Here is a 13,273-nt window from a genome sequence, read left to right on the forward strand (position 1 = left end):
CATTAAAGGGGATGAATACTTTTTATAGGCACTGTATGTATACACCAAATAGAGTGCCTCCTCTCAGTCAACCATGGTGGACATGCACAGAACTGCAAAGTTCTGGTAGGGCAAGTTCCACAGTGAAGTTAATCTACACACTCTTGCAAAATAAAAATTCAAAATGGTGCTACAATGTCAACAACATAGTGACTATGGGTTACATGGGAAACTGCTCCACCTAACATACTAGCTATATGGTTGTTCAGTCAAAATGGCTTTCTAAGATATATACTTGATTTGTTGGTTATTGAATAGCAATAATCTGTACTCACATCAGCTTTATATATCAAAGTCAGTTACCCATGAGGAGAACAATCTTTTGTCATAATGGTAAAATCAGGTTTATCCAAGCTTGGTCTTCAACTACAAATTTATATCCATGCTTTAAAACTTGTGGATATTCCTAGCACAATCCAACAAACCACTCAGACCAGATTAGTCTTACTCAGGTTTACATTAATTTGTCTTCTCCTGGGGGCAAATTTAGGGTATGCTTGATGTACCTTGTCATCTATCAAATACAAAGATGCTTCTAAACATTTTTGAACAAATTGTAGTCACCACATGCAATTTTCTTTGCTGATTTTGAGTCTGACAGAGCTGCTTTAAAAAAGCAAAACAAAACAAAACGAACAAAAAAAAAAAAAAAAGAATGAAGGAAGCATTGCCATGCTGCTCACACAACAAGCCTAAAGCATGGCTGACCTCAGAAGGATGTAGTTAAGCAGAGGAGCGGTTGAACATCAAGGTGCATAAACACTTACTGCTCCACCACACTCTAGTGAGCAACCTGAACTGAAATGCTTCTAAATGTGATTGGCACAGAATCTGATATCTCAGATTGATCAGTCAGTCTACAGTGGTGGCTGACAAAACATAAAAACCGTCCATTTCCGAGCCAATTAATTGATGCATCTCTATAACAAAGTATTGTTGGCCTACTTTACCAAATAACCTTGCAATAACATTGAGTGCCTCCTGTAGTTGTGGTATAGACCTGCACAATGTGGTTCAATATTGTTTCAAAGGAATTTTGGAACATTATTACGTACAGAACTGCCTCAGCTTAGCCATATTCTTAAGACTTCTGGTGTGAATGTCTGTTTTGAAGTCATTCCACAACATCTGTATTGGGCTGAGGTCTGTTGGATTTACTCTTACTAATTTTCTAACTACATCACCCAGGTTCTTCTGAGCTTTAGATTGTAGAAGGCCACTTATCCTGTGGGATATCTTGATAAACTTGGGAATTCATATCCCCTCCTCAAAGATAAGTGTTCCAGGTCCAGAGGCTACAAAGTAGTCCCAAACAATGCGACTCCCTCCAATGCACGTTGCTGCAGGATTTTGTTTCCTGCAGCAACGTGTAGATAAAGAGAAGCTGGCAGAGGAGAAATGCAACTCAGACCGCTATGAAGTGCAGGAAAGAATTACTGGATAAAGTTCAAGTTGGAGTAAGACTGGGTTCTAGGTAATCTTAATAATACGCGATTGGCTGGGTTATGCCACCAAATAACTGACAATGTTTTTCTGCTGCCACCATCCAACTACTTGCACAGTAGCTGGTCTCACAATAAAATATCACCAAAATTCACCTCAGTTCTTTCACACAGGCGGTGGGACGAACTCACCTTGCCTCTAAAAGTACCTCTCAAGGCACATTAAAGGAGAGTCCATAGGGATACCCCACGGTAAAAGAGGCTAATAACAAAACTAATGACTACCGTTTCGAAACATAGTTCATAGATGGGAACATTATAGATAGGTAAGTCAACTTTCAACAATGCTTAAAACTAACAAACAACATTTGGCGTAGCAGCAGCTCAGTTGGTAGAGCAGTTGACTATAAAACCCAGGGTCAGTAGTGTGATTCCTGGTTTCTCCTGGCTACATATTGAGATGTCCTTGGACAAGACACCAAAACCCTGTAGTAGAATACTAGCTGGCAGCTTTCCAACAACAATTTCTCTAAAGGAAGTAATAAAGTTTATCATTATTATTAAAATGGTGAAATGAAACAGGAGACATTGTATTAAAACTAAGTTTATTAAATAAACATAACATAAAAATAATTCATTATTATTATTTGTTAGCAGTTACCTGTTAACACACCTGACACACACCAATGTTTGCTAATCTCTGACATAACTTAGGATCTATTAAGTCAAGTAGAAAATATTATCAATTAGAGAATATAAATCTTTCTTTTCTTTCCCAGCTTGCAGCTCAGTTTTCTTTGTGAAGTCTTGTAGTGTAAGATCTGAGTATGTGATATAAATTATATGCTATCAGCACACACAATACAGCTCTATACTCCTGACCTGACTTATATGTCTGAAATTACAGCCTATTTATAGATCAGTGTTTTTCAACAACCCTGACACCAGACTCCTATAGACTATAAATAGTCAAAGTAAACCATTACCAAACCAAAAGCCAGAAATGAATGGATATGCAGCAGTTACCATTGGTCTTTGACTAGTTCTATCTTGGTTGTTAAGGTAAGGTAATGTTAGACTATGTATTTGTACATAGTCCTAAACTTACCTTCTCACCTGCTTGTCCTTTTAAGCCCTGGGGTCAGTCACATCAGACAGAGTTGCATGCAAAAAGGTGTGAAAACAGGAGAGAGAAACAAGAACGAATTAGATTAAACTAGTGTTAGACATGAATAGATTTAAAGACATGCAGCATTGTCAGCACTATTGTATGGGGGGTATGTCATCAGCCAAAATACTGTAGGTGAAATCTCATGCACGGGTGTAGCATAGGTGTGTAGGGCCACATGTAGAATAGACAAGTCCTTGTATTAGAAATTACAGCTATTGATATCCTGACTGATTGATTTTTCATTGGACATGATATATGAATTAAACCAATACTATAATGCAATTCATGTAAAGCCCAATTCACTCACCATTCTTCCAGGAATTCCCATGCTTCCTTTGTTACCCTATTAAACAGTGCAAATTCAGAAGAAACAGGGGGCATTAAGAAGGTTATACTACAGATGTGAAATGAACTCTTAAACCTTTAATTTTTTCGATTAAATTTTTTTTTTAACAATCTAGTCTAAATGTAAATTATTGTTTAATAGAATTATTATTAATTGACACAAAATTGCTTACTACACATCACTAACATTGCTGTTAGCATTTTTTATCATTAACCTGGGTGCTACAACTGGGAAAGACATAGCATGGTATCCATTTAGTTGGCTGCCAATGGAAAGGACTCAATTGTGTTTTTGATGATGTTAATGTTGACAGAAGCAATTAAATGGTAGGGTGTACACAGGGCTATACCCTTTGCTCACATTAATCCAAATGCTACAACAGCACTTCACAGTGCAGAAGAATAATGACAATAAACATACTGTGAGAGCAACTCAAGACTTTTTAAAGGCAAAGAAATTCTTCAATGGGCAAGACACATGTTCTCAATCCAAAAGAGTATGTATACATCACAAAGAAAAGTTGATAAAGAGGAAAAGTAGTTGTCAAAGTGAAAAAGTTGACAAAAATAGAACTGGACAAAAGTGAGCCAAAGGTTTATGGCAGAAGAAGAGGAAGTTGAAATAAAAGATACATAAAACAGTGAAAAACAAGATGTAGGCCATAAATAATAGAAGTAGGAAAAACAAAAATTATCAAGTAATTTCATATGCTTTTCACAGAACTTTAAACAAAATCAGTAAATCCTACATTCAAAAAAATGTGATTTCCTGAGACTTTAGTGAGTTGCCTGTGCAAATTTTATGTTTGAGGACCAAAAATTGTGGTCACATGAGTGAGATATCAAAGTGGGTCCTTCAGCTTGTTGACCAAAATCTCAGACAAAATTTAACATAAGGGGCAATGGAAAAGCTGAGGGGGTCTCCCATCACTCTGAGGCTCACAGAGAAAAATCTAGGTGTGTCTTAGCTTTGACATCAACCACTCTTGCTGCGCCAACATTTCATCATTCAAACCAATGGAGGAGTTGTAAAAGTTGAAAGTTTTAAGCGATTCTATGACAAAGTTAATGACCAAAGAAACAGTGGAATAATAATAATAATAATAATAAAAATAATAAAGAGTGTGAGAGCTTTTCAACTCTCCTACTAAATACCCTTAAACAAACAGCAACAGTGAAGGCCTGCAAAAATATCTCCATTGCAGAGCCTCAGAAAATGTTCATGGGTTCCTGAGTTCAGGTAGCCATTACTTGCAAAGCATTTTCAATGATGTCACATTCAAATAATTTTCAGCCCTTGAAAAGGTTCTTTGCTTAAAATGGCTGCAATTCCTAAATGAATGAAACCTCATTGTGTAAATACTTCTGGACCTAACAGTACTCTGTTTCAGAGTCTGTAGCTTTATGAACACTTCTCAATGCTGTTTCTCCCTTCAAACTTCTTCAGTTCACTTACTCGGCAACTCAACCAGCATTGGACTGACCTCTGGTGATGGCAGCTATTTGAAGATGCAATGCTCCACAATTTGAAAAACAGTCATGGGACGCAGTTGAGCTGATTATGTGAATAAGGCTAGCTGTAACTACAGGTCAAGGCCCTTTAATGCATGAATACACATGTATTGCTCTTTGCCATGACAACTAGCCAATTCATGCCATAATTGGTTTCCATCTGTGCTCATAAACAATCCAGTTCATTTCTATAGCTCCTTGATGGGAACAAGACCCTAATTTTATTCTCTCCTGCCACAAATCTAGTGCTCACTTCTTTACTTGAACAGTCAGAAGAGGAGATTACAGAGAGTAACTTGTTCATTACAACATTAATAAATCAAAAAAAAAAAAAAAAGAAAAAGAAAAGTTTGTCATGCTGCTAACCTGAATCAACAGGGGCAACTTGGAGTTCAGTATCTTGCCCAAGGATACTTTGACATGTGTGAGGAGGAGCCGGGAATCAAACCATCAAGCCCACATATGCAAACATTTATTAGTTTGATTGGATATTTCATTTTTAATGGGATAGGGTTACAAAATAGCCTGAAAACTACCTTTGACTGCTGCTTCTTTTTTTTTAATGTTACTGTTACTTATCTGGGGATACTGAGGAGTAATGTTGAAATAGACATCACTTGCAATGTTGTTTGCACCAGTCTTTTCTGGTTTCAGTGTTTTTTTAATGAACAAGTTCAACTTTGGTTTGGTTTGGTTTTCTTATTCTGTTTGCATTGTGGTATTTCATAAGTTTCTATTGTTAAATTATTGAGCAAACTGCCATTTGTCCGCGTCATGTGTTTGAGTTTGGGTCTGCTTGTGAGCGTGTTTGTAACAAGAACGGACTGCACCTTAGTAACGATAAAGGCTGCAACAGCAGAAGACATCATTGTAGACACAGGGACTAAGACCAGTCATTATTTAAAATACCTGTACATATGTGTATACATTTCCCGCATTATAACTAGATAGATAGATTTGCAGGAATCATTCAAATTATGCGCAAATCCCACACTGAAATTTAGGCCCTGTGAGTGGTGAGATTGCTTAACAAAGAAATGAAGCACACATATAGCAACTTGAAAGTGGCAAACCAAAGTCTACGATTGGGAAGCACTCTCCCCAGAAACAATATCAAGCTCATGGGAATACCAGAGGAGGAAGAAAAGGGCAAAACCACTGAGTTCTTGTCTGGATTACTCTCCAAGTTACTCAGCAATTTTTAAAGACTATTGAATCACCAGTGGGGCGACTTGGGGTTCAATATCTTGCCCCAGGACACTTTGATATATGACAAGGACACCAGGACATGCAAAGCTTGCAGCCTTTCTCTTAAGTAATAATACAATTTAAGGTATAAAATTGTTATCGGTCACCACTTACCTGCAAGGCATGTCGTGTGGCCATCTTTATTCAGATAATATGACCACAGATCCTTATGGAAGGTACAAACTGATTTTGGGCAGTATTAACTCATCTCCACTAACATTTCTCAATATTTATGGTTCTATTGTCGAATAGTTTGTGTTCTAAATAGATTGCAACTGTGTTCTTGATCTAGGTTTTTGATCTACTTTCTGATACTAGACAATAAAAAAATATTAATATCTGAATATTTTGACTTAGTGATTAAAAATAGTGTGAGATCATCTTAATACTTTAAATTACTAACTTAGTATTATGAGATACTGTCTCATTATTTAGACTTTTGAGGAAGTAGTTTGCAATAGCTTCAACAGGGTGAGAAATTAATGCAAAACCTGAATAAATGAACAGAGAAGCAACATATCAGCTGTATCAATACAACAAATCTACAGGTTGAACCCAGGTCCTTCTAGATGTGAAGTGAAAGTGATACCACACCAACATGCTGCTCCATAACAACAATAGTATGTTCTAAAGTTAGTCCCCCCATCTTCAAATTCAGTTTTAATGTATGAGACATGACATGAAAAAAATATCATCACTATTATCATAATGGGTCTGAACATTAGGCAAATACATTAGGTTTTTTCCACTGCTCCATTATTTATTATCAAAAAATAAACCAAAAAAAAAAAAAAAAAAAAAAAGGAACGTGGGCATTACCAAGTACCCCCCATGAGTCAGTAGCTTGTAGATGCACCATAGGCAGCCATTAGTAATTGTTTCCTGTATTACTTTATTATCACTGTGGAGGAAATTGGCCAGCCACTCTCTACTAAATAGCTTCAGTTCATTGAGGTTTTTGAGCATTTGCTTATGCATAGTTTGTCCCAGGTCTCGCCACAGCATTTCAGTTGAGTTGATGCCTGGATAACTAAAGTAAAACCTGAATTATTTTTTTCCCAGTCATTCTGATCTAGATTCACTGGTGGGCTGGTGACCCAATTTCAAGCGTTAGCTGTCTGACAGATAGCTTCACTTTTTATCTAGAATACAAAAATCAAAGCAAAGAAAAATAAAACAAGCTCAACAAGCTCCAATGTGCTGGACAGTGGATGTGAGCCATTTCTGCTGAAATACTGCGTTTCATTTTTGCTTCCCATAATGCTGGGCATTATGACCAAACAACGCTACTATGGTCTCATCTGTCCATAAAATATTGTACAATTTTGCAGACCTCAGTTGTGCTTTCATTTTCTTCCTCATGTTATTTTACACTGTAAAGTGCTTTGAGATTACTTTTGTTTTGATTTGGAACTAAGTAAACAAACAGAATTAAGTTTAATTAAATTCTTTTTAGACAATATTAGCAGATTGACAACTGTCTTGAATGCTTTCCTTTTGTGAATAATCTTTCTCACAGAAAAAAAAAGTCACACACTAATATTTTGTTGGACCGCCTTTAGCTTTGATTACAGCACATATTCACAGTGGGATCGTTTCGATAAGCTTCTGCTTACATTTATTCCTGTCCAGAGTTGCATTAATTTTTCGTCAAGATCTTGTATGATGTCGGATCACTGCCACTATGAAGTTTCCTCCCACACATTCCAAAGTTTCTCAGTGGGGTTAAGGTCTGGACTCTATGTTGGCCAATCAATGTGTGACAATAATGTGTCATGCTCCCTGAAGAACTCATTCACAATTTGAGAATCCTGGCATTGTCATCTTAGAATATGCCTGTGCTATGAGGGAAAAAAAGGTCCATTGATGGAATAACGTGGTCATTCAGAATATTTTGAGGTAGTCAGCTGACCTCATTCTTTGGGCACATAACATTGCTGAACCTAGATCTGACCAACTGCAGCAACCCCAGATCATAGCACTGCCCCCACAGGCTTGTGCAGTAGGCACGAGGTATGATAGTGCATCACTTAATCTGCCTCTCTTCTAACCCTGATGTGCCCATCACCCTGGACTCATGAGACTACATGACCTTCTTCCATTGCTCCAGAGTACAATCTTGCTCCCTAGCAAACTTTTCTTCAATTAGCCATAAGATTTGATTTTACCAAACATTTAAGTGATTCATTCAACATTTTTGTCCCACCAAATTTCTTCCTTGAAGTTGATGGTTTTCCAACAGTATTTAATGATGTATTGGCCAGTTCTTAACCCAATTTTAGCAGTTTCAGCAATCTCCTTAGATGTTTTCTTTACTTGATTCATGCCAATAATTTGACCTGTCTGAAAGAAGCACAACTTTTCCACAACCACAGCATGTGTCTTCATGCTCATGTTTGTTTAAGTAATGAGAAGCTACTCAATACAGTTAAAAAATAATCCATGTAGTAATTATCTGATAGGAGGTTCTTACCTATTTGCTTACTTAAATCCAGGTGGTGACTTTTTTTTTTGGACAGGCAGTGTAGTTTGCAAACAGAATAATAAGCCATTCCAGATTCATGTGTAGCAAAAATTGCTTCTCTAAGGCCAGTGCTGTCTTTCATTCTAGGCATTGTTTTAACTCACTTGTGAATGTTCCAGACCAGCAAACTGTCAAAATTTCTGTTTTTATAAAGGGCTTCACACCTGCTGATAATCAGCCAATTAAGGGCTGATGACTAGCAACACTTAGGTGTGACTTACCCCTTTAAATCCAATTGAAGCAGTAAAGAGGGTACTAAGCAATGCTCAGATGTTTATTCCTTTTTTGCTTCATTTTTCTTAATAAATAATAATTGCATGGTGAAAAAAAGTTATTTGTTGTTGTTTGTTTTTTGAGGTTAATGTAATGTATTATAATATTAAGATTACATGACATTTTTTTCTGTTTATACACAAACAAAACAAAATACAGAATTAAGATAATATTAAACTTTATTCACATTAGGGGGAAATTTTAGGTGTCATAGTATAACTAACATCAAAGGTTAAAAACACCAGAACAGAATGGATGTAAAAGAGGGGGCACTAACTTTGGAGCATGACTATATATTATATATATTTTATTATACTTATGATCAATAAACTGAAAATCCAAATAAACGCATCAATTACACAATATAGAGCACAGCAATAGAAAGAGATCAGTATTGCAATAATTACTATTAATACATTAAAATACTGTTAAAAAAAAAAAAAAAAAAACAATTACCAGAAAGCCTGCCCGTCCAGGAGGACCCTGAAAAAGGGGTGAGAAAAAATTGGTACAGAAAGACTGAACGCTGAACCTGGCCAAAATAAAATCAAATGGGAGAGAGCTCGCAGGGAAGTTAGTGTCTTGTATGTTTTATTTTGGCCTTTTCAATAAAGTGACAGCACACAGAATCAACATTGTGATGCAATAACATGCCTCTTGAAATTCTGTCATCAAAACAGGCACTGAGAGAATTTTACTACAGTACAAAACATTTCACCACAAAGATTCATGCAAAAGTTGGTTTTGGCAGAATGCATGCTAAACTCTATTTAAAATACATAATTTGCAAACCTTATTTAAAACACCTAATCTACCTGTACTCAACATCTTGCTAATCTGTAATGTATATGATCATGGATTTGTTTTTATTCAAAAAGATCACAAGGAACTTCAAAATGATGACTTTCAGTTATGCTGAGGTTTCAAAAAGGTCAGGGAGAATTCTAAGGAGTCAAGTGCTTTATGTGTGAGCAGTTCAAGTAAAGGACGACATGCTGATTGGTTTGAAGTCAGAACGGGAACTGTTGACATTTCAGATGGTTAAAATGTCTATGGAATGCATTATGGCAATGAACGCCCTCACAACTTTACAGTGGTAGGACACTAATTATTTACCATAGATTATGGTTACAGTGAGCTTCATCTATACAACATGTTTAAACAATCGGACATAACAATATGTTGGAGAAATAGGGAGACTCATAAAGGACCAAGTACAAATGGTTTCAGTAAGGCAGCAGAAGAAGGTGATAGATTTTTTGGTGACACCGGCCAACCAGTCATAGCAGTCTCATTTTGAGTAATGTTTCTCCTGCATTAAACTTATTTTGTGACCTTAATCCTTGTTTTACTTAACTGGCATTAACTCTGTTGAAATCCAAATCATGTCTTAATGTGAAAAATTTGCAAAACATATCATGACTTATCTACCAGTAATGTTGTGATGTAGATTTGACGTGCACGTTCCTCCAGGAGTAAACTTTGCCTAGTTGGTGATACAGTCTTGTGTGAAAACCATTCAAGATTCAAAAAACCTCATTAAGTTTAAACTGTTTTGCCTTGATACAGCTGCTCTCAGTTGAAACTGAAAGAAAACAACAATAACCAAAAAAGATCCAACCAACAAAAATACAAAATAACATCAATACAAGAAATTCAATATAAGAACAGAGAAGATTAAAACATAGATGAAACAGGTCAGCTCTCAGCTACAACCTCTAGATCAAGGGTGTCAAACTCAAACTCGCAGTGTGCCAAAATTAAAAACCGGAACAAAGTCGCGGGTCAAACTCAATTTATATTGAAAAATTTACTACAATTGTGCATGTTTTCCCATCTCTCCAGGTATGTAATGTTAAATCTTTTCATATGGAAACAAACTTTAGTTTTGCATAAACATTGAATCTGAAGCAAGCAAAGCTTAATATTATAAACAAATGAGAAATTACATTTGAAATAAAACACACATCAGTGGTATTTGTTTCTTATTTAAATGAATAAAATACATTATTATGTCTCTATCTGTAGTCTTTCAAGTTCTCTTTTAATGAATTAATTCTTCACAGTTCAACAACAAAATAACCAAAAATATTAATAATTTACTTCAAGTTTTCAACTATTACCAGTGCATGCCTTGGAGTAGAAAAAGTACAAGAAGACAGCCTTATTCAAGCTCAGTTTGCTACACTCCGATTTACTCTGGTGCACTTTGGTTCAAGACAGATACCAGGCATCTCTTCTTAGATGTCTGGGGTTAGGCTCTGAGCTGAGGAAATCCTCAAGATTGAGTGAAGGTGTTCATCAGTGAGACGACTCCTGAGTGGTGTTTGGTTCATCTTCATCAACATAGATATGTGCTGCCCAACATAGAGAGCATTAGAGCAGCTTAGGCACGGAGTTGGGGCAGTATGTCGGGGAGGAAACATGGAAACTGGTTGGTTATTGCGCTTTTCATGGATTACTGAGCAGTTGAAATCTGCATTTCTGGGCTTCAAAGTCAGCAAATCACTGGTAAACTAGGCGCAGAGTACACAAAGTTTAGCAAACTGTGCCCTTGGCCTCTTTCATTTGTCCATTTTTGGGGAGGGGTGGATTAAGTTTGTCCGATGTGACATCGGGAGGGGCGCTTGGGGGTCTCGACTGACGAGCCAACCCAACACGAACAAAGCATTCTGGGAATTGGACTATTAGCTCTGTGTGCCCTATATACTGGGGGGGCAAATATAATTACGCCGCGGGCCTGAGTTTGACACCTCTGCTCTAGATGATCTAGTTCCACACTCAGAACAGAGTCACACCTCCTGATTAGTCTTTTCAGCCTGTTGGTGTCCACCACCTTCAAGTTGCTGCTGATTTTTGAAGACCAGTGGGTACAGTACAATATCTTAAGAAATTCTCAATGGGCCTCATTTAAGGGCTTTTTCTTAAATGTGTTCTTAAAAACTTCTAAGAAATACAGCTCTGGCAAGTTGAAGTTATTGTTGCCACTAAGTTTGTCACATTGTGATTGTGTCATGATTCCATCTCTTCCTGCCTGTCTACCCCTGATTTCCCCTGATATCCCTGGTTTGCCCTGTTCCTTGTTTTCTCTCTTCTGTCAGGTGACCTGTTGATTGTAGATTGCCTGTACCTGTGTCGCCCCTGTCCCTTTATTAGCAGGTCTGTCAGTCTCCTGTTTGCCAGATAGTGTCACATCGACCTGAGAGCTAAACTATCCAGCACTAATCTTTGGATTGTTTATCTGATACAAACCCTGCCTGACCTGAAACCTGTCTCTGCCTGACTCCTCCCTAACCAGACCTGCCTTCTGTTCTGACCTGCCTCTGTCTAAACCTCCAGTACCATGAGTGTTATCCTGCCTGAGCTGTGCTCTTCCTCGTTCTGCCTTTCCAGGATAGGAACCACATTCTGTATCACCTGGATCGCTCTGCCTGAACCTTCGGTACTGTGAGAGTATTCACCTTACCTGGCCCATCCTCTCTGTATCGGACCTGTTCCTCCTTCCAGTCCTTTATCCTACTCTGTCTCTGTGTTTGGACCTCACTGTGTATGACCTTGGATTGTCCCCTCTAATCTGCTCTTGGATCTGCCCAACCTACCATCTATTGGAACAACTGTTTTATTACTCTGAGGTTTGGATCATGGATATCGGATTGTTTGTGCTTTTGTGTTGACTTTGCACACTCTCGTAACCAGCCATTAGGCTTTTGCTCTGTGCCCCAGGATATTCTGTTTCCGCCTGCTTCTCTCAGCTCCATGTGATGTCCAATCCACACCGGCCATCTTGGACATTGATGACATTTCACCTCTCACCTCTACACCACTTCCGGATCATCAGCATCTCTCATCTCTACACAGCTTCTGGATCATCAGCACTCCTCCCTTTCCGGTTCACCTCGCCCATCTCTTAGGTCATAAACTCTTTGCATTACATCAGTATTCTACTGTGTTACTCCAGCTAACCCTGTTTCGAGTCATCTCTGGGTATGGAGACTGATCCTAGCCCTGTGACAGATTGAAACTAAGAAAGCAGCCATTTTTAATGCCAAAGTGCCATTTTAGCAACCTTAACATGTTTATTTAGTGTTTAAACCTAAACCTAACCTAATATTATTAATTCTCAAATTTATGACATTTTCTATGAACTTTTAAAGTTAAGACTAAATCCTAGAAAAGATGAAAATCATATACAAAGCATCTTAGCCCTTAAAAGAGCTCCTACAGTGAAATGCTGTTAGGAGTAGGGAAAAGGACTGAAGACATTCTTATAACAGATGACAAAATGATGGAAGGACAGAGGTAGAAGAAATAACATTAAAACGCAGTGTAGGTCATGTATGGAAAATGCTTGTGGTTGATCTCATTAGAGAAATGCTCACATCAACCACCCAACACATTAGCACTGTACTGCCAGAAGTTGGTGAAGATTCTCAGGCTCATTAAGTAAAGCAATAGAAGGGGAGGGTGTGAAATAGTCACACCTGTGCCAACCCCTCCTTCCCCTCTAAAATGGGTCATTGGGTGTTGCTAACCTGGTGGATGTGTGAATTGGCTCTGATTTTTCTTGGGATGGATAAAAAAGGTTACACAGGCAGTCAAACTCCTCTAGGATGGCACATCAATACATGCAATTGCCAGAGGGTTTGCAGTCTCTCCCAGCACAGTCTCAGGAGCATGGAGAAGGTCCCAAGAGACAGGCAGTTACCGTAGAGAGCTGGA

The 13,273-nt window shown here is 37.8% G+C and overlaps 1 protein-coding gene across 5 annotated transcripts in view; it reads right to left on the reverse strand.

Moving 5' to 3' along the window:
* Nucleotides 1-13,273, reverse strand: part of col13a1 (collagen, type XIII, alpha 1) — a 133,030-nt gene that overhangs the window by 76,374 nt on the left and 43,383 nt on the right. For all 5 annotated transcript variants that reach the window (XM_026355804.1, XM_026355803.1, XM_026355807.1 and 2 more), the window contains exons 4-6: nt 9,011-9,037; nt 2,960-2,995; nt 2,590-2,616 (exon numbers count right to left, since the gene is read on the reverse strand). In XM_026355804.1, coding sequence (XP_026211589.1) covers nt 2,590-2,616; nt 2,960-2,995; nt 9,011-9,037 — 90 coding nt within the window. The remainder of the gene's footprint in view (nt 1-2,589; nt 2,617-2,959; nt 2,996-9,010; nt 9,038-13,273) is intronic.

This window comes from Anabas testudineus, chromosome 15 (assembly GCF_900324465.2).
Source record: "Anabas testudineus chromosome 15, fAnaTes1.2, whole genome shotgun sequence".
NCBI classification, from domain to species: Eukaryota; Metazoa; Chordata; class Actinopteri; order Anabantiformes; family Anabantidae; genus Anabas; species Anabas testudineus.